The following is a 27782-nucleotide window of genomic DNA, read 5'->3' as shown; positions in this document are numbered from 1 at the left end:
TCCAGCACCCGGTCCGTAGCCCTGCAGCTTACAGCACTTTAGGTGCAGGTCCAGGTACTCTTTAAAAGAGTTGAGGGTCCCTGCCTCTACCACCAATTCGGGCAGTGAATTCCGTACACCCACCACCCTCTGGGTAAAAAATTTTTTCCTCATGTCCCCTCTAATCCTCCCTCCCGAAGCTACTTAGAAATAAATACTGTTTTTAATACTGTATGTGGACTGGAGCAGTTCAAGAAGAAGGCCCACCACCACCTTCTCAATGGCAACTAGGGCTTACCTTCAACGCCCACATCCTGAGAATGAATAATAAAAAAAAAGTGATAGATGATCAGGCCTGAATCACACACCACTCTCAGTGCAACTCCTTGGCTTCTTCATACTGCCTGAACCCATGACTCTATTTCGAAGAAGAGCTGGGGAGTTCTCCCCCCCCCCCGTGTCCTGGCCAATATTTATCCCTCAACCAACATCACTAAAACACATTGTCTGGTCATTATCTCATTGCCGTTTGTGGGATCTTGCTGTGCGCAAATTGGCTGCCACGTTTCCTACCTTACAACAGTGCCTACACTTCAAAAGCTCTTCATTGGCTGTAAAGCGCTTCAGGATGTCCTGAGGTCGTGAAAGGCGCTATATAAATGCAAGCTCGTCCTTTCTTTCTTCCTATTGCTTGGATTTTGCTAGTTTTCTGATTTGTGTGTATGCTGATCTGAGTTGTCTCAGTGTCTTTCAAGATAGGACAGAGTTAGCAGGGTTCCAGCTCCTGATCACTATCCAACAGACCCTGCTGGAACCAGTCCTCAGTATGAATCACCTCCTTCCAAAAGAGGCAGAGACAAAATTTGGAGGAGGTGGGGGAGTTAGAAAATAAAGTTCTTGAGGACATTTTGAAAGCGTGATCTCCCTCATGCTGCCACTGTTCTCGGTATGTAGTTTCTCTAACGTCATTTGTCAACCAATAATTATAGAATCATAGGGGGCAATTATAAATTGAAATTAATGGAGGGTAATATTGGGCGGGGTGTAAAACTGGCATTCCACCCGATCCCATGGGTTTCCCGCCCAGTGAGTTAGGTAAAAATCACCCACTTAGAATCTAACAGCACGGAAGGAGGCCATTCGGCCCATCGTGCTCTTTGAAAGAGCTATCCAATTAAGTCCCACTGCCCCGCTCTTTCCCCATAGCCCTGCACATTTTTCCTCTTCAAGTATTTATCCAATTTCCTTTTGAAAGTTACAATTAAATCTGCTTCCACCGCCCTTTCAGGAAGTGCATTCCAGATTTTTAAAAATGATTAAAAAATTTATATTTTTAGTTTGAATAAGAGTGATTTTGAAGCATGACCGCTACAGATTCTGAAGCAATAGATATTGGGTAGATTTACCAATGAATCAGCAGCACTACAAAATCTCAGACAGAAAAGTCCTTGAGAAAACAAGGGCCCAAAGTCCTGCAGGTGTTGCTGGGGAAATCTCCTTGGTAACGGAGAGCGTCTCAATAAGTGACTATCTGTTAATATTTTTTGCTATTTTCTGCCAATGCCATCTTTAGAGGAAATTTGTATCCGTCTTTTCTCCCAGTAGTAGACTGAGGCCCGTGTCAGCAGGCTTCTCCGTACAATGAAATCCGGAGAGCCTTGGTACCAAATAATTACCCAATTCACCGTCATTGTAGAGTTACATCAGCTTTTATCTTGGCTCAGTGGTAGCACTCATGCCTCTGAGTCAGCAGCTAGCCCCCATGGAACTGTATCTCTCCTTCAGGAGAGGTGGGGAGAAAATAGGAAAAATATTAACAGCCCATGGGAGACAATGCAAGGACAAAGATTAATCTTTTAACCAGGCAATTGGCTCATCCTAAAAATAAACATTATATTCAACAGTGGAGAGTGAACACCAGTGAACAAGGCCCATTTCTTGGTGAGGGTGTTGGGTTAGGGTTAGGGTTAGGGTTAGGGCCCCCATTCACAGCTTTCAGTCGTTAATGTGCCTGTACCCATTCACTGACATTCACTATTACTAATGTCTTGTCAGGAGAGAACAAAGGATCACACTGTGCCAAAAATGTTTAATTATTTACTTGCAGTACTCTGCCAGAGCGTGGTTCGATGACCCTCAGCTTCTTGTCCTTGCAGGTGGTGGCAAAAAGACTTCCGTCTGTGTTAAAGGACATGCAGAGGATGACGTCTGAATGACAGTCTATCATCTTCACAGGCTCTCCACTGTCTAGGTTCCAGATTAGGATCTAAGAGAATGAAATGGTTACATTGAGATGCACATCATCACTCTTTGTCTCATCCACAAACGACTTCAGTGCCTGAACTTGGCCTAGTTGGCAACATGTCTGACATTTTCCTTTATTCTCTTTGTTTACAACTGCGATCTTCCCCAGACCTTATATCAGACATTGGTTATATTTTAGAAATTAGCTATTGACTATCTTTTAGTACCTCATTCCCCTCCCTCTGAGAATTTTTACCACCCCTTTGAATCAACGAGGAGGATTTCTCTCCTTTTTTCAATATTTTTAGTTGGTGAGTATTATGCTCACCCAGGTGAGGGACGTTAGCGCTGAAAAAAGAAAGGCTTTCCATTTCAAACACTCTGGTGTGTGTATCAGACATTCCCGGGCCAAGTCCACCAAGGTTAGAGGGAGAGGAAAGCTGCCCTTGACTCTACCTTGACATCGTGCCTCAGTAACAACCTCAGGAGAGCGCCCCCTGCTGCACTAGTGAGACATTTTCCATTTACCACCCCAGCTAATCTGTGGCTTTGCCGAGTGAGATTGGACAATTGGTATCAAATTAGGGGAAGTTTTGTGCTATGGGCTTACGCCCACTCAAATTAAAATACCCAACACATAAGACGCATACAGCCCGAAGCCAGAGGAGATTTTCATTCCATCAGTCGGGCTGGTTTCAAACTCAGGTCTCAGGTTGAAAGGGCGGTGTCTAATTTTTTTTTATTCGTTCATGGGATGTGGGCGTCGCTGGCGAGGCCGGCATTTATTGCCCATCCCTGATTGCCCTTGAGAAGGTGGTGGTGAGCCGCCTTCGTGAACCGCTGCAGTCCGTGTGGTGAAGGTTCTCCCATAGTGCTGTGAGGTAGGGTGATCCAGGATTTTGACCCAGCGACGATGAAGGAACGGCGATATATTTCCAAGTCGGGATGGTGTATGACTTGGAGGGGAACGTGCAGGTGGTGTTGTTCCCATGTGCCTGCTGTTCTTGTCCTTCTAGGTGGTAGGGGTAGTGGATTTTGGAGGTGCTGTCGAAGAAGCCTTGGTGAGTTGCTGCAGTGCATCCTGTGGATGGTACACACTGCAGCCACTGTGCACTGGTGATGAAGGGAGTGAATGTTTAAGGTGTTGGATGGGGTGCCAATCAAGCGGGCTGCTTTATCCTGGATGGTGTCGAGCCTCTTGAGTGTTGTTGGAGCTGCACTCATCCAGGCAAGTGGAGAGTATTCCATCACACTCCTGACTTGTGCCTTGTAGATGGTGGAAAGGCTTTGGGGAGTCAGGAGGTGAGTCACTCGCCACAGATTACCCAGCCTGTGACCTGCTCTTGTAGCCACAGTATTTATGTGGCTGGTCCAGTTAAGTTTCTGGTCAATGGTGACCCCCAGGATGTTGATGGTGGGGGATTTGGTGATGGTAATGCCAAGGGGAGGTGGTTAGACTCTCCCTTGTTGGAGATGGTCATTGCCTGGCACGAATGTTACTTGCCATTTATCAGCCCAAGCCTGGATGTTGTCCAGGTCTTGCTGCATGTGGGCATGGACTGCTTCATTATCTGAGGGGTTGCGAATGGAACTGAACATTGTGCAATCATCAGCGAACATCGCCATTTCTGACCTTATGATGGAGGGAAGGTCATTGATGAAGCAGCTGAAGATGGTTGGGCCTAGGACACTGCCCTGAGGAACTCCTGCAGCAATGTCCTGGGGCTGAGATGATTGGCCTCCAATAACCACTACCTCTTATCCCAGAGAGATTTGTTCTTGACTCCTCCATGACCCAATCTCAATTTCACAAGGTGATCTATCATTTGAACACACACTTCTACCGGAAATTATTGGTCTTCCCAGGAGGTATTTGTTCCCCTCAGGTGGAATATCTCACTACCACAGAAAGCTTCTTCATTACTCAGATACCATGGTGGAGTGATTGAAGTGTCTAAGGACAGATACAGCGCTGGGTTCATACAAGGTAAAGCTCCCTTTGCTCATGGAAACTCATGGAATGTTTTACCTTATAATCATAACCTGCGCTAAATAAGATATTATTGGTTGTGGGATGCCACTCGATAAGGCCAACTCGGCGACCGTGTCCGTACAGTTCTAGAACGGCTTCTGTCATATTCCGCTTCAGGCCACCTTCTGGAATCTCCCATAGTCTCACCTGGGAACAATAACAAAAAATCATTTCAGACATGGTGTAAGAAGATTTTATTAAAATATGGAACGAGAAAAACCCGTTTGGCCAATCAAGCTGATTCCATCCAGGAGACCAACCACAATATGTACTGTCCCCAGGGGAGAGTGACCAAGGGAGAGTAACCAGGGCAGAGTAACCAGCGGAGGGTAACCAAGGGAGAGTAACCAGCGGAGAATAACCAAGGGAGAGTAACCAGCGGAGAGTAACCAGCGGAGAGTAACCAAGGGACAGTAACCGGGGGAGAGTGACCAAGGGAGAGTAACCAAGGGAGAGTAACCGGGGGAGAGTAACCAGCAGAGAGTAACCAAGGAAAAGTAACCAGCGGAGAATAACCAAGGGAGAATAACCAGGGTAGAGTAACCAAGGGAGAGTAACCGGGGGAGAGTAACCGGGGGAGAGTAACCAGCGGAGAATAACCAGGGGAGAGTAACCAGGGGAGAGTAACCAGGCCATAACTTCCACAATAAGAGAATTCTGTAAAGTTTCTCCTCGACCCCTGAAGATATTTCAACAATAATTCTAAGACAGTTTAATCTTATAATGTTTGTTATTTGAGCCTGGCCCATTGCATTCCACATGGCACTACATGAAGAAGGGCCTTCATCCCCCTTTTAGCTCACCTTTCCAGAATGCCAATCCTACCATCTCCTGATTACAGTAGCTGGCTGTTTTCTAAATGAGTTCAGTATTCTGACCTCAACCATCCTTCCTCGCAACCCATTCTGGCTGTTGATCAAACTTTGCATAAAGCAATATTTCTTGGCATCTGTCCTAAACTTGCCCTTAAAACCCTGACCTTGTGCCCTCTTGCCCTGGTTTTGCTCTTGCCCATCCCCAAATTTCATCGCTCCACCATTGGCGGCCGTGCCTTCAGCTGCCTAGGTCCTAAGCTCTGGAATTCCCTCCCTGAACCTCTTTGCCTCTCTACCTCTCTCCTCTTCTTCAAGACGCTCCTTAAAACCTATCCCTTTGACCAAGCTTTTGGTCCCCTGCCCCTAATACCTCCTTATGTGGCTCGGTGTCAAATTTTGTTTGATAATCGCTCTTATGAAGTGCTGTGGGACGTTTTACTACGTTAAAGTCGCTATATAAATGCAAGTTGTTGTTGTTGTTGCTGCCCTAGTGTGAAAGGATTGTTCTAGGTTTCCATTAAGTAGCCCACGTCCCTCTACAAGGTCCTCTCTGCGACATCTCTTTTCAAGCAGGCGGAGTCTACATTATCTTCCTTTTAACACCAATCTCACTGCTGTCCTCTGCACAGCCTCTGGGGCCTTGTTGACGATCTCAAGCTGTTGTGACTTTGCCGGAGTCCTACCTCTGCCCCTGCCCGAAGGGAGGAAGAGAAATTGGACTTATCTCCATCTTTCCATCAATGCAGCAAGCAGAGAATTCTTCGGCAGACTTCAATTAAGCTGATATCATAGATTTTAGTGGTTGATGCCCAAGACAGGTCATTAATCACACAATCACCATTTCAACTTGTTACCAGTTTATTGATTTTGCAGTATTGTTTTAATGTGTGAAATTCATCGGGTCACAAGGGAGACAGAGGATTTTTTCCTCCTCCCTATGTCTGTGAATCACACACAAAAGCAGGAAATGGTTAACAAAATTGCAAGTGTTGGCAATGTCGCTCTTCCTGCTGTTGATAGAAGCTCCACCTGATTCCTATTCAGATCAAGTTCAATTTGCCATGAAAAGAATTGGCTTGTCTGGGGAGTGGCCCCATCAGCAGCTCACCTGCTCACTCTTATGGACTGATGCCAGGCCCAATCCAAGGGGCAAACCGCTTCCAAATCGCAAAGAGCTTTTAAAATAGGCCACGCAGCCCCTGTAAATAAGAAATAGGAGCAGGAGTAGGCCAATCGGCCGCTCGAGCCTGCTCCGCCATTCAATAAGATCATGGCTGATCTGATCCTAACCTCAAATTTAAATTCATGTCCAATTTCCTGCCCGCTCCCCGTAACCCCTAATTCCCTTTACTTCTAGGAAACTGTCTATTTCTGTTTTAAATTTATTTAATGATGTAGCTTCCACAGCTTCCTGGGGCAGCAAATTCCACAGACCTACTACCCTCTGAGCGAAGAAGTTTCTCCTCATCTCAGTTTTGAAAGAGCAGCCCCTTATTCTAAGATTATGCGCCCTAGTTTTAGTTTCACCCATCCTTGGGAACATCCTTACCGCATCCACCCGATCAAGCCCCTTCACAATCTTATATGTTTCAATAAGATCGCCTCTCATTCTTCTGAACTCCAATGAGTAGAGTCCCAATCTACTCAACCTCTCCTCATACGTCTGCCCCCTCATCCCCGGGATTAACCGAGTGAACCTTCTTTGTACTGCCTCGAGAGCAAGTATGTCTTTTCTTAAGTATGGACACCAAAACTGTATGCAGTATTCCAGGTGCGGTCTCACCAATACCTTATATAACTGCAGCAATACCTCCCTGTTTTTATATTCTATCCCCCTAGCAATAAAAGCCAACATTCCGTATATAACATAAAGTTGTTAGGATCGTGACCATATTCTGTGCGCAGGTACATAATGCAAATACAACAACCCAGGAGCTCAGCGGAGGAACAGTGGGGGAAGATCTGATCTACTGGAACTGTCTGACCATAGTCTGAGAGCGCTGGTAATATGACATGACATAGAATTTACAGCACAGAAACAGGCCATTCGGCCCAACTGGTCTATGCTGACATTTCACCTCTTGAGAGATGTAGAGTATGGAATGTATTATCTTCGTGAAACATCAATGTGGTTTGGGAGGAAGGAGGAAATAATTCACTGCTGGGCTGCAGGAACATTTGTTCCCTGTATGTCTGTAATTCCTCTGTGCACTATTTTAACATATTCATTACAAATATCGCTGAGAGCAAATTAAAATTATTGACACTTCCAGCAAAAGAGGCAGAAGACAAATCAACATGGGCTGTGCCTCTCTGTAATGGCGATGAACTCCTCTCTCCCTTTCAAAACAGGACCCTACGGAGAACAGGGCAGCAAGTTTTGCAAAGCTGTCAGATAGTTTGTAGTTCGAAATCTCAGTCGGCTGATCCGAGGACCCTGGACTGTCACAGACTGCGCCAACGCAATGAAAATAAAACACCCGCTAACATGCGGAACAGCTCTTGCACTGATCGGAATTCGGTCCGGCCTCTCTCGATCCCCTCCCCCACCCCCGCTGCCTCTATGTTGTCCGACATCAAGTCCCGGATGAGCCGTAATATCCTCCAGTGAAACACTGGGAAGATTGAAACCATCATCTTTGGCCCCTCCCCCACATACTCCGCACCCTCACTCCATCCCTCTCCCCCACCACTGTCTCAGGTTCAACCAGGCTATTCGCAACCACAGCCTCCGAATTGACCCTGAGCTAAACCTCCGACCCCATATCCTCTCATCACAAACACCGCCTACTTCCACTTTTTGCTTGATTGCACTCTATGAAGCATCTCGGGATGTTTTTATATATTAAAGGCGCTATATAAAGGCAAGTTGTTGTTGTTAGAAATGGACGAGAGTAAAGATTAATGCATTTTTAATGGCATCACCTTCATGACAAAATATTTGCCAAACTTTCTTTGGTGTGTTTTCGAACACAAATCCCTGCAGCCACCATTGGCATAAAAAACACGGTTACTCTGAAATCACTTCTCTGTTCCAGCAGATTCTCGCGGTAACTCTGGTGGGAATTCAGTGGAACGATCGCTAACTCCACCGGGGCCTGGATACACTGAGTCCCAGACTTCCATCAGTCGACTTGTTTGGGGCCAGATCCTCCAAATCACCATCCCTCCCTTTCCCCACCTCCTCCACCCCACCACCAAACAAGGACACCGACACGAAGGGGGAAGGGCTGTGAGTGGGGATTTCCTGCACTGGGAGCTCTCACCTCCTCCGGTCCAAAAGGACCTAAGTTTGGCGTCCGGTATATCCAGTGAAATGAGGCACACTGGCCTTCAGAAGGGTGCAAAAAGGGCGTCCGGGCAGAGAAGCAGTCTGGATCGACAAAGACAAGCCAAGAACATGTTTTTTTATTACTCACATCATTGACCTCATTAAAGCCACAAAATCATCGTTCCGGGGGAGAGGACTGGGTCCTCCACCCACCACACCCCCCTGCCCCCCCCCCCAAACTCCAGACGGCAGCTGGAACAAGAGTTTCTTACCTACCTGGGCCCGAGATGCACCCCTAGTGGAATAAGCACCTACCAGCCCCATGCTAATTAGGTCCCCTCCCCTGACGCTGTGTACTCCAGTGCTGTACAATACCGGCGAGCATGTTCTTCTCCAAGCCACATAGAATGTTTGCCAAACACTTTTTCATCAGTGCCTTGTGCCTTTAAGAACGCTCGTTATTTCTGGATAAAAATTCCCCTTCAATTTCTTTTGGGATCCCTCTGCACCACACCCAGAGGTTAGAGGGCATTCTGCTCCTTGACCTCAGCCAGTATCGTTGCTATCTCTGCTGCGTCCTTGGCACCAACTCTCCTCCATTATATTGCGGTGCTCCAACACTCCTCTTCCAGTGTGGCAAAGTGAAGAACAATTATTATTTTTTTTAGTTTGCCATCTGGAGCCTGGAAAGGAGAGCTTCTCGGACTGTTGCAGTGACCGCTGCGACCTCATTCCCCTCCTGCATCGCGACACGCAAACTTGTGCTGCACGAGCGCTAATTTGTGAAATCTACCCATGTCTGTTGCCACATTGTAACAACAACAACTTGCATTTATATAGCGCCTTTAAAGTAGTAAAACGTCCCAAGGCACTTCACAGGAGCGTTATCAAACAAAATTTCACACCGAGCCACATGAGGCAGTATTAGAACAGATGACAAAGGGCTTGGTCAAAGAGGTAGGTTTTAAGGAGCGTCTCAAAGGAGGAGAGAGAGGTGGAGATTCGGAGAGGTTTAGGGAGGGAATTCCAGAGCTTAGGGCCTAGGCAGCTGAAGGCACGTCCGCCAATGGGGAGCGATAAAAATCGGGGATGCGCAAGAGGCCAGAATTGGAGGAGCGCAGAGGTCTCGAAGGGTAGAGGTTGTAGGGAACGTAGTAAAACGTCCCAACGCACTTCAGAGGAGCATTAGCAAACAGAATTTGACACCGAGCCACATAAGGAGATATTAGGACAGGTGACCAAAAGCTTGGTCAAAGAGGTAGGTTTTAAGGAACGTCTTAAAGGAGGAGAGAGAGGTGGAGATTCGGAGAGGTTTACGGAGGGAATTCCAGAGCTTAGGGCCTGGGTAAATAAAGGCACTGCCGCCAATGGTGAAGCGAAGGAAATCGAGGATGCGCAAGAGGCCAGAATTGGAGGGCCGCAGAGATCTCGGAAGGAGGTTATAGAGGTTGGGAGGGGGCGAGGCCATGGAGGGTTTTGAAAACAAGGATGAGGATTACAAAATCGAGGCGCTGCCGGATCGGGAGCCAATGTAGGTCAGCGAGCGCAGGGGGTGATGGGTGAACGGGACTTGGTGCGAGTTAGGATACAAGCAGCAGAATTTTGGATGAGCTCAAGTTTACGAAGGGTGCAAGATGGGAGGCCGGCCAGGAGAGCATTGGAACAAGAGAACAGCTGCAATTTTTTTTTTGAGAAAGGGTGATCCATTGCATAAGTTACCGGCAGCCTCCCCTCCCCCACAGGATCCCTGCTGAGGACACACACTGAGATGATAAGAGAAGGCCTCCGAAAGCTTGTGAATTTAAAATAAAATTGCTGGACTATAACTTGGTGTTGTAAAATTGTTTACAAATGATAAGAGAAGAGGAGGTGGCAGAGCCTGAATCTTTTATCGGAGGAGACAAAAGGGGAGACGTTTAGGAACTGTTTATCTCAAGCACCGACAGGCTTGAAAACTAGGCTGTCAGGCACTTAATGACTAGACCCCATCTGTTAACTTCAGCCAAACAGGGAACTGCCAGTTGAAAGCATTCAGGAAATTAAGAGCCAGTGAGGCCTGATGGACTTCCAACTAAAATCCCCGGAGATCTGCGAGCAAATAACCCCGGAATGATAAATACCAAAACAAAAATAGGGAAAAAATGTTCGGTTTCCATGTGGAGGATGATTGCAAACAACAAATATAAATCACGGGACGAAAATTCATTTTTCAGCTCCTGACTGACTGGCAACAGAATCAGTCGCCCGGTAAACGCTCACAAGACCAAAGGCTGACGATTTAACCATCGAGCGGCTATTAATTATTTAAATAGTTGCTGTTGACACTTTGCAGCACAACCATCACAAGCTTCGCAGCTCTCAGATACTGGACACAGCTCCCGCCATCTGCAGAGTTCAAGAAAATCTGTGGGCATCTGGGCTCCATCCTCCTAACCCCCCGCCCCCCCTTCCATTGCTCAGTTGATAAAGGCCCAGGCCAGTGAGCAATTTATCCATAAAGACCAGGAAAGAAAGAACTTGCATTTATATAGCACCTTTCACGACCCCAGGGTGGCCCAAAGCGCTTTACAGTCAATGAAGTACTTTTTGAAGTGTAGTCACTGTTGTAATGTGGGAAACGCGGCAGACAATTTGCGCACAGCAAGATCCCACAAACAGCAATGGGATAATGACCAGATAATCTGTTTTACTAATGTCGGTTGAGCGGATAAATATTGGTGAGGACATCGGGGAGAACTCCCCTGCTCTTCTCTGAATTGTGCCGTGGGATAGAAACATAGAAACGTAGAAAATAGGAGCAGGAGTCGGCCATTCGGCCCTTCGAGCCTGCTCCGCCATTCAATATGATCATGGCTGATCCTCTATCTCAATACCATATACCCGCACTCTCCCCATACCCCTTGATGCCTTTTATGTCTAGAAATCTATCTAGCTCCTTCTTAAATATATTCAGTGACTTGGCCTCCACAGCCTTCTGTGGTAGAGAATTCCATAGGTTCACCACCCTCTGAGTGAAGAAATTTCTCCTCATCTCAGTCCTAAATGTCCTAAAGGATCTTTTACGTCCACCCGAGAGGGCAGACGGGGCTTCGGTTTAACGTCTCATCCTAAAGACAGTGCGGCACTCCCTCCGTACTGCACTGAAGGAAGTTTCCCATATTCAATCCCCGGTGTTTGCTGAATTAGCTGATCTCACTCGGGTGGGAGAAGGTGAGCCACAGTTGGCATCTGCACCTCCTGATCACTATCCAGTGACCCCTGCTGGAAAATGTGGGTGTACGCTTGCGTGCGCATTCGGACGCAGGTTAAGCACAGAATCAGGCTTGGCTGTGATGCCCTCTACAGTTGAATAGCCTGCCAACACTTGCTGTTCACGCTCAAACATGAATTGTAGCCTCTTTAAAATCCTCCCCCCCACCCCGGTAAAATCACCTGCTGAACACTCTTCACCAGTAGAGTAGGTTTGGGCAATGGGTGTTTGTGATGAACAGGGGTTGGGGCCAGGGTCTATGGCGCTGGCGATGGATGAATCCATTGTGGCACATGTCCCCTTCAACAGATGTTTGCAAAGCTTGATCCCTAATGTCAGAGGACTGGGTTATGGGGACAGACTGGAAAGACGCTGGATTTTCAGCCTTGGCGACCGAGAGAGGACCTTGTAGAGATATGTGGCCGGGGAATTCCTCAGAGCCGCTCCCGCTCTGTCGGCATTGCTGTGGCAGAAACGGGTGGAAATATGGTTTCTGCCGCATTTCCGGCAGAGCTCTGAGGAATATCCCAGTCTACGACGCGAGGGTAGAGAAGGTGTAATTACACCTCAGTGTAAATTCAGTTTCTGAAGAGATGAATTATTAATGTGAGAAAGCTTTTTTTAGCGACTGCAATATTTATAATGACGTTACTCACAGAGGTGTCCTCTGAACAGGAAGCTACAATATTGTCCACGAATGGGTTCCATTTAATGTCCAGCACGTTTCCCTGGTGACCGCAGACTTTTGGGTAAAGTGGATCAATCCGACCTGTCTGAGAGAGAAAGAGAGAAGATGGTTACTCCAGAGCGCATTGGTGTGAAATCTATGAAGGAAAGAACTTGCATTCATATAGCGCCTTTCACATCCTCAGGATGTCCCAAAGCGCTTTACATCCAATGAGGTTCTCTTGAAGTGCGGTCTCTGTTGTAATGTAGGACACGCAGCAGCCAATTTGTGCACAGTAAGCTCCCACAAACAGCAATGGGATAATGATCACACAATCTGTTTTAGTGGTATTGGTTAAGGAATAAATATTAGCCAGGACAACAGGGAGAACTCCCTTGCTCTTCTTCCAAATAGAGCCATGAGATCTTTTAAATCCACCTGAGAGGGCAGACGGGGCCTCACTCTGACGTCTCATCCGAAAGACAGCACAGCACTCCCTCAGTACCGCGCTGGGAGTGTCAGCCTGGATTTTGTGCACAAGTCTCTGGAGTGAGGATTTGAACCCATGACCTTCTGACTCAGTGGACAAGGGCATCGTGCGGGTGATGACGTTAAACTCACGCAGACCCAGGTTCCATTCCCAGCCTGTGCTGAGTTAATGGGTCTCAGCTGGGGCACCACTAGGGATACTACAATTGGCCCCAGCACCCCTGGGCTAGAGAGGGGCAAAATCAGTCAGGGTTCCCGACCCTGTTCATTACCCGGTGACTTGCACTGAAAAGTGTGCAAAGAGAATGAGGGGGAAGCTAGATAAATACATGAGGGAGAAAGGAATAGAAGGATATGCAGATAGGGTTCGATGAAGTAGGGTGGAAGGAGATTCATGTGGAGCATAAACACTGGCATAGACCTGTTGGGCCGAATGGCCTGTTTCTGTGCTTAAAATTCTACGTAATTTACAATTTTGCTCGAAGTACTGACCAGAGGACATCGTCTTGTCTTTGTTTATGATGTCGCTATAGACAGCAGAAGAGGAAATCATCCCTTCAGGAAAGGACAAGACTGATTCAATTGTGATGCCCCTGGCAGTCAAATAGTGTGTTGACTAGGTGACAAAAGGCCACCTGGGTGAGGTGCTGGATGGCACCCAGTGCCCATGGAACTATTACCCCAGTGGGGAGACGGCGCCTTCAGGAGAGGAGGGGAGAAAAATGAAGGGAAATTTTTTTTAAAAAATGTATTTAAATAAATGCCTTTTCAGGCTGCGTGAGAATAACGGCCGGCTGTGCAGGCAGAGAAAGGAAAGGCAAAAGTGCGATGGTTGCCAGAAAACAAGTAATTATACAATGCCTGTGCCCCAGCAAATAACTTTTTAAAAAAGGCAGTAGGGACAGCAATAACCTATGTGTTTATAAAGACCAGAGCAGAGATTTTTGCACTGTAAGGAGTTGTTGCAGACTCTGACACTAGATGTAGCTGAAGAGCTTTAGACATGATGAAGATCGGAGTAAGTGGGCGGAGCTTTCAAACTGCTTCCCGCTACTCGTTTTCCTTTAAGAAACATTTAAAGAGGAGGGGGCAGCTTCGTAAATAAGTGCTCGACAATTTTGTTTGAACCGTTTTCCTGAAATACTTCCATCTGTGTTTTTTAAAATTTATTCTCAGGATGTGGCAACATTTATTGCACATCCGTGGTTGCCCTGAATATTTGCTGGGGAACTTCAAAGGGTTTTACATGTAATGTGGGAATGGAATCACGGGTAAAGGTGGCAGGTTAATGAACCAGTTTGGGTTCTCACAACAATCTTGCAGCTTTCAGATTTTTTTTACCAGATTTATTGAATTAAGTTTCACAGCATGCTGTGCTAGGATTTAAATTGCTGCCCTCTGGTTTGTTAGCCTGACATCATACCCACTTCACCACTGCGCCCAATTTGCTTCAAGCGTCAGCCTGGCTCAGTGGGTAGCACTCTCACCTCTGAATCATGATAGCTCGTGGGTTCAAGTCTCACCTCCAGAGACTTAAAGTCCCTAATCTAGGTTGACACTCCCAATGCAATACCGAGGGAGTGCTGCACTGTCGGAGGTGCCGCCTTTTGGATGAGACGTTAAACCGAGGTCCCATCTGCCCTCTCAGGTGGATGTAAAAGATCCCTCGGCACTATTTGGAAGAAGAGGAAGGGAGTTCTCCCCAGTGACCTGGCCAATATTTATCCCTCAACCAACATCATTGAAACAGATTATCTGGTTATTATCACATTGCTGTTTGTGGGACCTTGCTGTGTGCAATTTAGTTGCCATGTTTCCTACATTACAACAGTGACTACAACAACTTGCATTTATATAGCACCTTTAACATAGTAAAACATCCCAAGGCGGTTCACAGGAGCGATTATTAAACAAAATTTGACACCGAGCCACATAGGGAGATATTAGGACAGGTGACCAAAAACTTGGTCAAAGAAGATTGGGTTAGGTTTTAAGGAGCGACTTAAGGGAGGAGAGAGAGGTCGAGAGGCGGAGAGGTTTAGGGAGGGAATTCCAGAGCTTAGGGCCTAGACGGCTGAAGGCACGGCCGCCAATGGTGGAGCGATTAAAATCGGGGATGCGCAAGAGGCAAGAATTGGAGGAGCGCAGAGCACAGGATACACGGCAACCAATTTGCCCACAGCAAGCTCCCACAAACAGCAATATTATAATAACCAGATAATCTGTATTAGAGATGTCGGTTGTGGGATAAATATTGGCCAGGGCACCGGGGAGAACTCCCCTGCTCATCTTCGAAATAGTGACATGGGATCTTCTACATCCACCTGAGAGGGCGGATGGGGCCTCGGTTTAACATCTCATCCGAAAGACATCACCTCTGACAGTGCAGCACTCCCTTGACTACACCTCAGAAGTACTTAATTGGGACGTCCTATGGCCGTAAAAGGCCCTATATAAATGCAGGTCTTTCTTTTCTTTCTTCAGTGTAGCACCGAGAGAGTACTGTATTACTGAGGGTGCCGTCCTTCAGTGAGATATTAAACTGAGGCTCTGACTGTCGACACAAATGATATTATAGATCCTGTGGCATTACTTGAAGAGTTCTCCTGGTGTCCTGGACAACATTCATCCCTCAACCAACATCACTAAAAACTCATTCCTGTTTGTGGAATCTTACTGTGTGTAGAATTGCTGCTGTGTTTGCCCATATAAAAGTCACTGCATTTCAAAGTAATTGATAATATGTGAAGCACTTTCAGACATTTCTGAGAGATGTTCTGTATCAATTAAAGTCTTTTTCCGGGACTCCAACTGGAAAAGCATTTTGGGGCACATTACGTGTGGATGGGATCAGACTCAGGGGTGATGCACCCCACAGTTGAACAGCCTGCCAGCACTCAATGTCCAGATCCACACGTGGAGAATGGTGACTTGGGCAAACTACAAGTGGATTGCGTGGCACCCGGGGATTGTACTCCACCATCGAGTTAATGCCTTCAGGAGTGAAGGGGAGAAGATTGATGAAAAAAGAAAGAACAAACTTGCATTTATATAGCCTCTTTCACATCCTCAGGACATCTCTAAACCCTTCACAGTACTTTTGACGTGTAGTCACTGTTGTAATGTAGGAAAATGTGGCAGCCAGTTTCCACACAGCAAGGTCCCACAAACAGCATTGAGGTAAATGGCCAGATAATCTGTTTTAGTGATGTTGAGTGAGGCATAAATATTGGCCAGGAAACCAGGGAGAACTCCCCTGCTCTTTTTCAAAATAATGCCTTGGGATCTTTTACATCTATCTGAGAGGGCAGATGGGACCTCAGTTTAACATTTCATCCAAAAGATGGCACCTCCAACAGTGCAGCACTCCCTCACTACAGCACTGAAGTGTCAGTCTAGATTATGAGCTCAAAGTCCCTGGTGTAAGACTTGAACCCATGATCTTCCAGCAAGGCTGACATGGAGAGCAAACAAATAATGAAGATGACAGAGTGCAGCATATTTGGTAGGTGTTTTCCTGGATGTGTGTACAGGTGGTTTGAGAATTTGAATTCAGTTAAAAAAAATCTGGAAATAAAAACCTGGTAAGAGTGACCATGTAGCTGTTGGATTGCTGTAAAGACCCAACTAGTTCACTAATGTCCTTTAGGGAAGGAAACCTGCCGCCCTGATCTGGCCTATATGTGACTCCAGTCCCACACCAACATGGTTGATTCTTAACTGCCCTCTGAAGTGGCCAAGGAAGCCATTCAGTTGTATCAAACTGCTAGAATGCCCACCATCACCTTCTCAGGGCAACTAGGGATGGGCAATAAATGCTGGCCTTGCCAGCGACGCCTGCATCCCAAGAACGAATTTTAAAAATAAACACATACACACGCATGAAAGTGTGCACCATTGCATTTAGGGACGGTACAGATTGTGGAAGAGACACAGGATGGAGAGTCACAAACCAAGGGGTGCAGGGACGTTTTGCTTTACAAACGAGACCATTGCATTGGTGCACACGTTTTCCCTCTGTGCCGAGAGGGTCAACAGTGAGGGTTGATGAGAAGGCTACGCAGTGCCTCTGTAATCTTTCAGTGTCAATCCCTGACATGTTGGTCCAATGTAGTTAATGCACAAACAGCTTGCTTGTTCCCAAGAATAAACTTTTATCAACCTCCGCATTCATCGTTCGAGCCCAGCTCTGGCTTTGCCTTGGAATCTATGTGATGCAGCTGGCGCCTATCTCTTAGCGTTGCCCTCCCCGCCCGCCTCTACCACACTCACTGATACCCAACGACCTGCGCTCCATTTAATTCAACTGCAGCAAACAATTACTCCGACAGGACCAGCAGCCAGTAAGTACGGGCCTGCAGTGTGCTGTAAATAGCAACATTTTCAAATGTTTTATTATCTCTGGCAGCTGTGCCCAACAGTTCTAATCCAACAGTATCAATCTAACCCACAAAACAAACAGCTAACATGGCAGCCCGGCAGAACTCCTTTCACCATCAGCCACCTCGGAGACACTGAGTCCCAGGTCCTCTCCATACCTCGACACCATGGTGCAGACAGAGGATCGACGGCCTAGAAATTCCATGGCGAGGGCCCGTTTTTTTGGGCGAAGAACAGGTGCTCCAGGACCCTATATGGCGAGCGGCCTGCACATGCTTGGTCTGCACTGGATGTCTGTCACACGCCATATTGGATAGGGCGCTCTATAGTCGTCCAGAAGCCCTGCCTGCAGCAGACGTTAGCAGCACTGCTTATGCAAATCGGGGGCCTAAAGCCTACTGTTGCCAACTCTCCAGGATGGTCCTGGAGTCTCCAGGAATTAGGGATTAATCAGGGAGAAAAGTCATTCTGGCATTAAATAAAATTGTGTTGTTTTTTTTTTCATTTTCTTTGAACGCTTTTGTTTACTAGTTATAAAAATATTGGAAATGGGGAAAAAAACTTTGGGCTAGAAATTTGTTCGTCTAACGCCCGTTTTTCAGGCACTACGTGGCCCCCTAAATTCCCAAAATGGCATCCGGAATGCGCACACACGACGTGCGCTGGACGCCATCTTGGTAAAGGCGTTTGCGCACACGCAGATAACGCACACCGGTACCATGTAAAGTAAGGAGAATATGCTTTAGATCAGTGTGCAATGCTGATTTAAAAGGACAGATACCATTTTGGTACTCAACGCTCCAGCCAATGCATTGTCTTAACCACAAACAGCTGAAGGGCGGCCTGTGGGACCCCCACCAGCGCTATTTAAAGGGACCGTGCAGGTTAATTGCTGGATTATTGCTTCTGGCTGCTGATGCATTTGTACCTGTTTTTGGAGATCTCCCATACTTGAATACTGGGACTAGGGGACAGAGCCTAAAAATTAGAGCCAGGACTTGCAGGAGTGACATTAGGAAACACTTCTACACGCAAAGGATGGTAGAAGTTTGGAACACTGTTCCGCAAATGGCAGTTGATGCTAGCTCAATTGTTCATTTTAAGTCTGAGATTGATAGATATTTGTTAACCAAAGGTATTATGGGACATGGGGCTAAGGCGGGTATATGGAGTTAGGTCACAGATCAACCATGATCTCATTGAATGGCGGATCAGACTCGAGGGACTAAATGCCACTGCCACTTGCTGCCTCCTGTTATGCGCCACCTTCTCCTACAAGAAAGCAGGACGTGTGTCGGTGAGTGTCCTGCAGGATGTTTGGGTGATGTGCCTGTCATGGTTGAATAGCTGCCGGTGTGTGTGACCTGTGAGTTGTGGGTGTGCGGCTTGCAACAGTGGTAATGTGTGAGGGTGAGAGGAAGAGCCGAGTACTGATGGAAAGAGTTTGTTGGTAGGTGGGTGATGGGGGATGTAGTGTGTGGAGCAGTGGATGCGGCCAGTGGTGCAGTTGGTAGGAGACGCCACTTGACAGTTGACCTCACTCACCTTGACCACTCGTGTCAAAGCATTGAATTTCTTCCTGCACTGAATCCATGTTCATGGTGCTATGGGCCTGGCATTGACTTCATCCCCCGCTGCCTCCCACTGCCTCTTGAGCGTATGTCTGGAGGGCCTCTTGCCCCCCTGCAGATATAGGATGCCCCTCCTTCCGTCCACCTCTTGCACCAAGGCCTCCAGTGCATCATCAGAGAACCTTGGTGCACACTCTCTCACAGGCCTGGTACAAACTCAGATCGGCAGATTGGCGAGGTCTGGCATGCTGATTGGAGGATGTGGGATTTAGTAGTGCGCAACCTTTATTCGATGTTTTAACATAACTCAACAGTTTGTAAACATAGGGACGGGACCTAGATCTGTGTTTTACGTGTGCGATGTCTGATCTCCGTTCAGACTCTGTGCGGGCCTTGTATCTTATTTTTTTGCAAATAGTGAGAAGTCACTGAACATCGCAGCTGGGCCTGGCTGCTGCGCTACCATCAGGTAAATGAGGAGGCAGCACGAATCTCTCATGCTGCCTGCATCGGAATGGCCGGGCACGGGTTAATTGCACCCGGATTTGGGGGTTATCGAGTTTAAACCCCCTGGGACTGGATAAGGCGGTTGGAGGCAGGAGGTCATGTGATGAAACCTCCAGGAATATGTACAGCCAGAGTTGGCGACCCTACTAAGGCCTGTTTCAGGCCCCCTTTGTGAAATTGGTTTGCCCCGTGCAATGTTGTGGTCGTTTATTTCAGACACGCTGCAGCCAAACCAGAAGTTCCTTAAAGGGACCGCTGGAGGCCGCCACCCAAAAGGTAAGTTCTGAGATTTTTTACTTATCTCAATTTACTGACTATATTAAACCCACGGGCCACCCCTGGTCACTGCTCCCCTCCACCTCCCTCCCCTCCTCTCTGAACTCTCCGGAGGCCCATCACTGCTTCAATCGAGGGAGCTATTGATTAGCTAAGGTTTACAAATTTGATGCAGGTCTTTGCAAAGGGCTCAAATTTCAAGAGGACACGTTCAGATCAGGAGGCTGGGAGTAAAATTGGAAGTAAGTCAGAGCTCTTACAGAGTAATAGAGCGGTGGGAGCAGTTACCAGGGGAACAGACATTGCAGGGCGGATTCTGTATGGCTCTGGCCAGGAACGGGGTGGGGTGGGGGTCAAGGAAAGGGCTAGAACATGATAGGGCTGATTCTGTGACCCTGCGTTCCCAATTAATGCTGTTTGTGGGATCTTGCTGTGCTCAAATAGGCTGCTGCATTTGCCTACATGTCCATCGCTACCCCCTCAAGCTACTTCATTGGCCGTGAATCACTTTGGGACGTCCTTCGGATCGGGAAGACTCTGTATAAATGGAAGTTCTTTCTTTTTTTCCGAGACTTGATAGCATCATATTTAAAAAGAGGACTGTGGGAGTTAAATTAATCCAGAGAAGAATTTGGTAGGAGTGTGTTAGACTTCAATGTGAGAACAGTGTGATTTTAATTCCTACCCTATTACATTTATACTGATCCTTCCACCATTAAATCCTGTTCTGAATCAGACATCTGCCCAGTTTTTGTGTTGACATTTTCATCTGTATGAACTTTAACCTTGTCGCGCACCAATGTGACACTTAGAGCAATTTTAGTCAGAAAGGATAGTCAGTTTCTACGGCATTTTGGAATCATTAAATGATAGTTGACTTGGCAAAAAAAACAGAGGGGAGGTGAGGAGAATTTTTTTTTACGCAGCAAGTTGTTAAGATCTGGAATGCACTGCCTGAAAGGGCGGTGGAAGCAGATTCAGTAGTAACTTTCAAAAGGGAATTGGATAAATACTCGAAAAGGAAAAAAAAAAATTGCAGCGCTGTGGGGAAAGAGCAGGGAAAGTGGAACTAATTATATTGCTCTTTCAAACAGCATGATGGACTGAATGGCCTCCTTCTGTGCTGTATGATCCTACGATTGAGATGATTTTTTAAAACAAGCTGTATGTCATTTTACAACTTGGCCAGCAGAGGGTACCAGAAGGTTTGCAATCCCAATTTTCCTCCGTTGGGTTGGTCACTGGTTCGGCCGTGTGTTTACGCTGCTGCCGGTAACTCTTGCTTGATCCCGATACGGGGAAATCTCGGGCAAGGGCAATGCTCCCCACCGGTAGTCCAAACTCACAAAACTACTCTTGTCCTCTCCGTTAAAACTTAGAGGTTCTGCTGCGTAATTACACCGAATAAATCAGTGACTCAATTCGTGTTGGAAAATGTCATGGCGTTGCACGTCAATGCCCTGGTGTCGAAGAAGACAGACGGGACAGCTCTGGCCCTTCTCCCTCCCCACGGTTGAAGGCAGTGCCCCTTTAAAGGGATCGGATTCTCTGCATTTCTTTCTCAGGAGTGATCACCATGAAATGGGCCCAGTTCCCAGGTGGCTGTCGGCCAGCTCACTGAGTCTGAAAAGCAAAACACGCAGAGCCAGTGCAAACTGGAATGGATGTAGGTCAGCATGGAATTTTCCGCTATTGTGTTTTATGGGGCTGTTCACGTAGTCAATGGGAAGACTTGAAATGGCTCTTAAAGTGCGCTGCACATACTCTCCATGTTGACTGTGGCTCAGTGGGTAGCACTTTTTTGCCTCTGAGTCAAAATATCATGGTTCAAGTCCCAGTCCAGAGATGTGAGTATAAACATCTAGACTGACACTCCCGATGCCACTACTGAGGGAGTGCTGCATTATCGGAGGTGCCGGCCTTCAGATGAGATGTTAAACTGAGGCCCCATCTGCCATCTCAGGTGGACATAAAAGATCCTATGGCATTATTTTGAAGAAGAGCAGGGGAGTTCTCCCTGGTGTCCTGGCCAATATTTATCCCTTGACCAACATCGCTAAAACAGATTAACTGGTCATTATTTCATTGCAGTTTGTGGGATCTTGCTGTGCGCAAATTGGCTGCCGCATTTCTACATTACAACAGTGACTACACTTCAAAAGCACTTCATTGGCTGTAAAGCGCTTTGGGACGTCCTGAGGTAGTGAAAGGCGCTATATAAATGCAAGTTCTTTCTTTTTTTTGATGGTTTATAATCTGAGCCTTAAAACAATAGGCCTTAATTCGCTCAGTCAATCAGTACAGAACTGAGCCACAGAGCAGGAAGGTCCCATGTTTGATTCCCTGCTCCATGCTGAATCAGCTCATCTCAGAATACCTGAGGAGACAGGACAAAGGTGGAGAGAAGAGGAACTGCTCCTCGAGGTGAGGTTATGTTTGCACTTGGTGACGAGCGCTCCCAGGTCAGTTGGAGTGCAGTTGGAACTCCCTTTACTCTACCCCAACAATATTCCTCAGCAGCAACCGGTGTGACAGTTTTTGAAGTGTACATGGTACCTCGCTAACCCGATGGCCCCGCGACCACTGGGAAGTGGGTCGACTCTGCCTAGTCTCGCGTCACGCAGAAACCTTACAACGTGCCCTCAGAGGAGACTTCAATCCCTTTGATCTGGGCTGTTTGGAAGGATGGTGTCTAACTCACCGCACTACTTTAAAAAAAAAATCATCCTAGGGATGTGGGCGTCGCTGGCAAGGCCGGCATTTATTGCCCATCCCTCGATGTCTTTGAGAAGGTGGCGGTGAGCCGGCTTCTTGAACCGCTGCAGTCCGTATGGTGAAGGTTCTCCCACAGTGCTGTTAGGAAGGGAGTTCCAGGATTTTGACCCTGCTACGATGAAGGAACGGCGATATATTTCCAAGTCGGGATGGTGTGTGGCTCGGAGGTGGTGGTGTTCCCATGCACCTGCTGCCCTTGTCCTTCTAGGTGGTGGAAGTCGCGGGTTTGGGAGGTGCTGTCGAAGACTTTCAGTGTGTGACAAACACAAACACAGTCACCATGGGGGAAAACAAAAGCTATTTTTTCACACCACTATGAAAATTGAATAAATGACTAATTATGGACAGCTAGCAATTTTGGGTAGAATGCTCGTTGCCATGGGATTGCTGGGCCTGTTGGTTACACCTCACTGCTGTAGAATTCATTGGAACTGACTTATTTTCCAGTAAAAGTGGGGCACCTGTGTAGATAATTTCATTCTGTTGGCCCAGTGCCAGCAATGACAGACTGCTCTCACTAGATTCCAAGTATTTGGTTGTTATTTTCGCACAGTGCTGATTATGAAGGAGGCCTGGGTGGGGTGGGGACGGGGGGGGAGAGGGGGGGGGAGGAGTGTTTTAATTAAATCATGTGTATGAAATGTATTTAAGGGGCATTACATTGTGCTGTGTAATCTTCTTCTGGTTAGTCTCAGGGTGGGGATTATGGCTTTATTCCCTGACAAGCCTCCACCTTGGGCACATGGTGAATTCCTGTAATCCTCATAGAATCATTCAAGGATGTGTTTTGGTTGAAACCAGCTTTTCTGATTCAGATTCTTAGCCTGCCTCGCCTTCCTTTATTCTCTTCTCGACCATGTTCTGCCCCCCTAGCTGCGAAATCTTTGCTTTTTGGTTCCTCCTCCGGGTTTTCTCTGGGAGGTGTTTTTTTTTAAGTGTTGTTGAGGGTTTTGGCCGGGACTCATCTGCTTGTCTTTGAATAGTGCCATGGAATCTTTGCTGTCCACCAGAGGAAATCCTGCCCCCACTGACCAGCAGGAGTCACTCAATGGCCATCTGGATTGGTAAGCCTGTCGATCAACTGGATCAGCATAGACCAGAATTTGGGGTGTGGGCAGGGGGAAGAGGTAAAACCTGAGACCCTTGTTTCTGTATGTCTTAGTTCCACACTGCATGGTGCCATTACCGGCTGAACCATACAGGGTGCTCCTCCAAGGACAGATACTTCAGACGTTTTATGCGTGTGACCTTCAGGGTTCTAGACTCCCACTTCTGACAAATATTCTTCAGATTTGAATGACCAAATCCAATGTAGCAATATCTGGGTTCCCACATTGTCGGGTTGACCTGTCACACAGTGCAGACAGCTGTGCCCAGTCACTGCTGCCTAGCCCGGGGCAGGGCTCCAGCCAGATTGCATCACCCAACAGCTGGACCGAGACATCTGGCATTTCTCACATGGTGCACCTACTGGAATTGCCCCCTTCTCTGTAAGAAGACAAAGTGGGCCCCACATTCTGCGAGACGAGGTTAATCACAGCATTGACCCATTTAGTAAAAGAAAGACTTGCTTTCATTTATATAGCGGCTTTCACAGCCACAAGACACCCCAAAGCACTTTACAGCCAATGAAGTACTTTTGACATGTGGTTCCTGTTGTAATGTAAGAAATGCAGCAATCAATTTACGCACAGCAAGGTCCCACGAACAACAATGCCATTCTTTCTTTCTTCCTTTCTTTCCTTTTCTCCCCTCACCTTGCCCACATTCTGCCTGCTATCTGCTGCTCCAGTAATCCCTCTAACCGAAACATCAGCCTAAATCTCCTCTTTACATTTATAACACTCTTTAATCGTATTTGCGCTATTGGGAATGTTTCCAAGCAGAAAGAGTTTAAGCTTAAAAAAATAATCCCAGTCCCCGTTTAATTTATTTATTGTTTCTTTTCTTCGGAGGTCTGTTAAAGAGTTTGGCACCGCGTCCTACTTCCTGGACACTGTACAACTTGATCCTGCCTATGCTCAAGGTTGCCATGGCTTTGCGTTGCCACGGAAATGGTTCTTACTTGTTCCAGCGGGATGACTAGAAAGGACCCTCCACCAGCAGTCTCGGTTACTATGGCGAGGAACTTGGGGTTGACGGCACAGAAGTGGTTGTCATGGACGTTCTTGGTGATGGAGATGCCGTCGAAGCAGTGCTCCCGGTTGGCCGCTTTCCCGTAAACGTTCCGAAACTTGGAGCTGCGGTACTGTGGGCGCCATGACATCTGCAGAGTAAGCAGAAAGAACGTGTTAATACAGCGTTTCAGGGATCCAGCGGGCAGCCAACACTCAGAGACAGCAAGCACAAGCTGAAGCAAATTCAGCCAAAGTGCCGCTATCCCCACCGGTGGCTTGATGTCCGTCAGACACCAGTCAATGAAACGTTGGATGTCTAGCAACCCTCTGCCTCACTGGAGATGCTCCCTCACCCTGCAGACTGTTAGGCAAACGGAAGAGAGATTTCCCATGGATCCCATGTGTATTGACATTGTGAATCCATTCACCAAGATTTCCCTACTTTGGACAAAATTGTAAACACGTTCTTTTACAACAACGTTTACAATTTTGCCAGAAGTACCGAACAGAACAAATCAAAAAGGACCTCTGCTCTTTTTGATACATATTAATGACCTGGACTTGGGTATAGCGGGGATAATTTCAAAGTTTGCAGATGACACGAAACTCAGAAATGTAGTAACAGACTTCAGGAGAACATAGACAGACTGGTGAAATGGGCAGACACATGGCAGATGAAATTTAACACTGAGAAATGTGAAGTGATACATTTTGGTAGGAAGAATGAGGAGAAACAATATAAACTAATGGTACTAATGACAATATAAATGGTACAATTTTAAAGGGTGTGCAGGAACATAGAGACATAGGGGTGTACGTATGCATATCTTTGAAGGTGACAGCACAAGTTGAGAAGGTTTTTAAGGGATCCTTGGCTTTATTAATAGAGGCATAGAGTACAAAAGCATGGAAGTTATGCTACTCTTTATAAAACACTGGTTACTTCTCAGCTGGAGTATTGTGTTCAATTGTGGACGCCACACTTTAGGAAGGATGTCAAGGCCTTGGAGAGGGTGCAGAAGAGATTTACTAGAATGGTACCAGGGATGAGGGACTTCAGTTATTTGAAGAGACTGGAGAAGCTGGGATTGTTCTCCTTACAACAAAGGAGGCTAAGGGGAGATTTGATAGAGGTGTTCAAAATCATGAATGGTTTTGATAGACTAAATAAGGAGAAACTGTTTCCAGTGGCAGAAGGGTTGGTAACCAGAGGACTCAGATTTAAGGTGATTGGCAAAAGAACCAGAGGCGACATGAGGAAACATTTTTTTACGCAGCGAGTTGTTATGATCTGGAATGCACTGCCTGAAAGGATGGTGGAGGCAGATCAATAGTAACTTTCAAAAGGGAATTGGATAAATACTTGAAGGGAAAAATTTACAGGGCTATGGGGGAAGAGCAGGGGAGTGGGACTAATTGGATAGCTCTTTCAAAGAGCCGGTACAGGCACAATGGGCCGAATGGCCTCCATCTGTGCTGTGCTGTACCACACTATGATACTATGGTAAATCATAGAATCATACAGCACAGAAGCTGACCTTTCGGCTCAAAGCTCCTTCTCTGACTCATTTTTCCCGCGGCCTCAAGATTGGAATCTTTCCCCTTGCTCACTGTTCCCCTGCTCCTACGACCGACAGCCATTTAAAACTTAAACCTAACGTCTACTACCCGTGGCACAGTTTCTTGAACCTGCTCTCCTACTCTCTTCAGTCCTGCAGGATCGGCATCGACCCTTCACCTCTGATAGAAGACAGACGTTGGGCAGAAGCTGGAATGTTCCGCCGGTACAGAGTCTCGCTAGAAGCAAGTGCAGGCGCAGTAGCAACGATACCGCGTCATTCCGCTAGCTGCGACTGCGCTCGTGCTTAGCGAAAGCTTGCCCCGACAGCGGAGTCTTGTGATTTCTGCCCTTATATCTCAGTGACGACATTACAATTATTAACTCTCCAGTGTGAATGTCATCAAACACTCAACCAATGCCAACACCAGGAAGGAATAGAAGACCCTAAATCAAATCGGGACAGTGTGTACATATTAATTTTACAATTTTAGTTCAGTGATTTCAAGGCATTAATCTAATCTCCAGGTTGAGGCACCATTATAAACCGCTTAAGCTTTGCTTTTATAGTTCTAATACTGTTGGAATGCTACATTGAAATTACTACCTCATAATAGTCCTCAGACATCCACAATATTAGACAACCATTCGAATTTGTTTTATTTATTCCACAGCCTTGTAATCACTCCAGTGTATCCCTACTCGTGCAGCATTTAGATAGCGCCTTTCATGACCTCAGATCATCCCAAAGTGCTTCACAGCCAATGAAGGACTTTTGAAGTTACTGTTGTAACGTAGGAAAAAAGGCAGCCAAAATTGCACACAGCAAGATCCCACAAACAGTAATGAGATAATCTGTTTTAGTGATGTTGGTTGAGGGATAAATATTGGCCAGGACACCAGGGAGAACTCCCCTGCTCTTCTTCGAATAGTACTATGGGACCTTTTAGATCCACCTGAGAGGGGGAGAGGGCCTCAATTTAACGTCTCATCCAAAAGCCAGCACCTCCAACAGTGCAGCACTCCCTCAGTGCCATACTGGAGTGTCATCCTAGATTATGTGCTCAAGTCTCTGGCGAGTGTCTATGAACCCAGGACCTTCTGACCCAGAGGCAAGAGTGCTACCCACTGAGCCACAGCTGACAAAACAACCAGCAAGAACTCAATAAGTTAGATACAAGTTTATTATCTGCATGGCTCGAACTTTAACACAGCGCAGAACATGGCGGAACACCTGCTAATCGGCTCTTGCAACGAATATTATGTTTTCTTGTATTTTGTTTGTAATCAGTGAAGTGTAACAAAAATGTTTTGGAGGGATAACGGAAGTTGTATTCCTGACCAGTGTGTGTCGACCAAGGGCTCAGCGTGGTAATATGGTGACCGACAGCACCCAGTTATACAGGTAGTAACGCTGTGCCTCTTGAGGTGGTACTCGATGCCACTGGAGAGGCACGAGTGCAGCCTCACTTACAGCACAGCGCTGCCGACTCGGCGGGGGGGGGGTGGGGGGAGGGAGTTTGGGCGGGGCTGGGTCTGGTAGCGGAGCTGGGATCAAAGGGCAACAGAATAAAATAATCCCTTATTGCAGATGTCTGAGTAACTGCTCACAATGCTGTTTAACTACCTTTAAAGGGATGCAGGAAGAAAAATATTGTGCAGTCAAATTTTAAAAAGTTAGCCACACACATTTTCATGAAGACAGCACCCCTTTAAAACGGCTGGGCTTTTAGCAGTCATGGTTTATGTGGAATGTGAAGTTTTACTTGTTCGCTGATGACTTCATTCCTCGTGATTTACGGGGTAAATTAAATCAGTAACAGGAAAGTGCGAAACCCATTCTTTTCATCT

The 27782-nt window shown here is 46.8% G+C and overlaps 1 protein-coding gene across 2 annotated transcripts in view; it reads right to left on the bottom strand.

Annotated features, from left to right (window-relative positions):
• coro2ba (coronin, actin binding protein, 2Ba) overlaps positions 1 to 27782 on the bottom strand; it is a 128486-nt gene that overhangs the window by 24001 nt on the left and 76703 nt on the right. For both annotated transcript variants that reach the window (XM_067971357.1, XM_067971358.1), the window contains exons 2-5: positions 24322 to 24522; positions 12248 to 12364; positions 4253 to 4402; positions 2081 to 2245 (exon numbers count right to left, since the gene is read on the bottom strand). In XM_067971357.1, the coding sequence (XP_067827458.1) occupies positions 2081 to 2245; positions 4253 to 4402; positions 12248 to 12364; positions 24322 to 24522 (633 nt within the window). The remainder of the gene's footprint in view (positions 1 to 2080; positions 2246 to 4252; positions 4403 to 12247; positions 12365 to 24321; positions 24523 to 27782) is intronic.

This window comes from Heptranchias perlo, chromosome 34 (assembly GCF_035084215.1).
Source record: "Heptranchias perlo isolate sHepPer1 chromosome 34, sHepPer1.hap1, whole genome shotgun sequence".
Taxonomy (NCBI): Eukaryota; Metazoa; Chordata; class Chondrichthyes; order Hexanchiformes; family Hexanchidae; genus Heptranchias; species Heptranchias perlo.
Note: the sequence above shows the minus strand (reverse complement) of the source record. Positions and strands in the feature narration are given on the sequence as shown.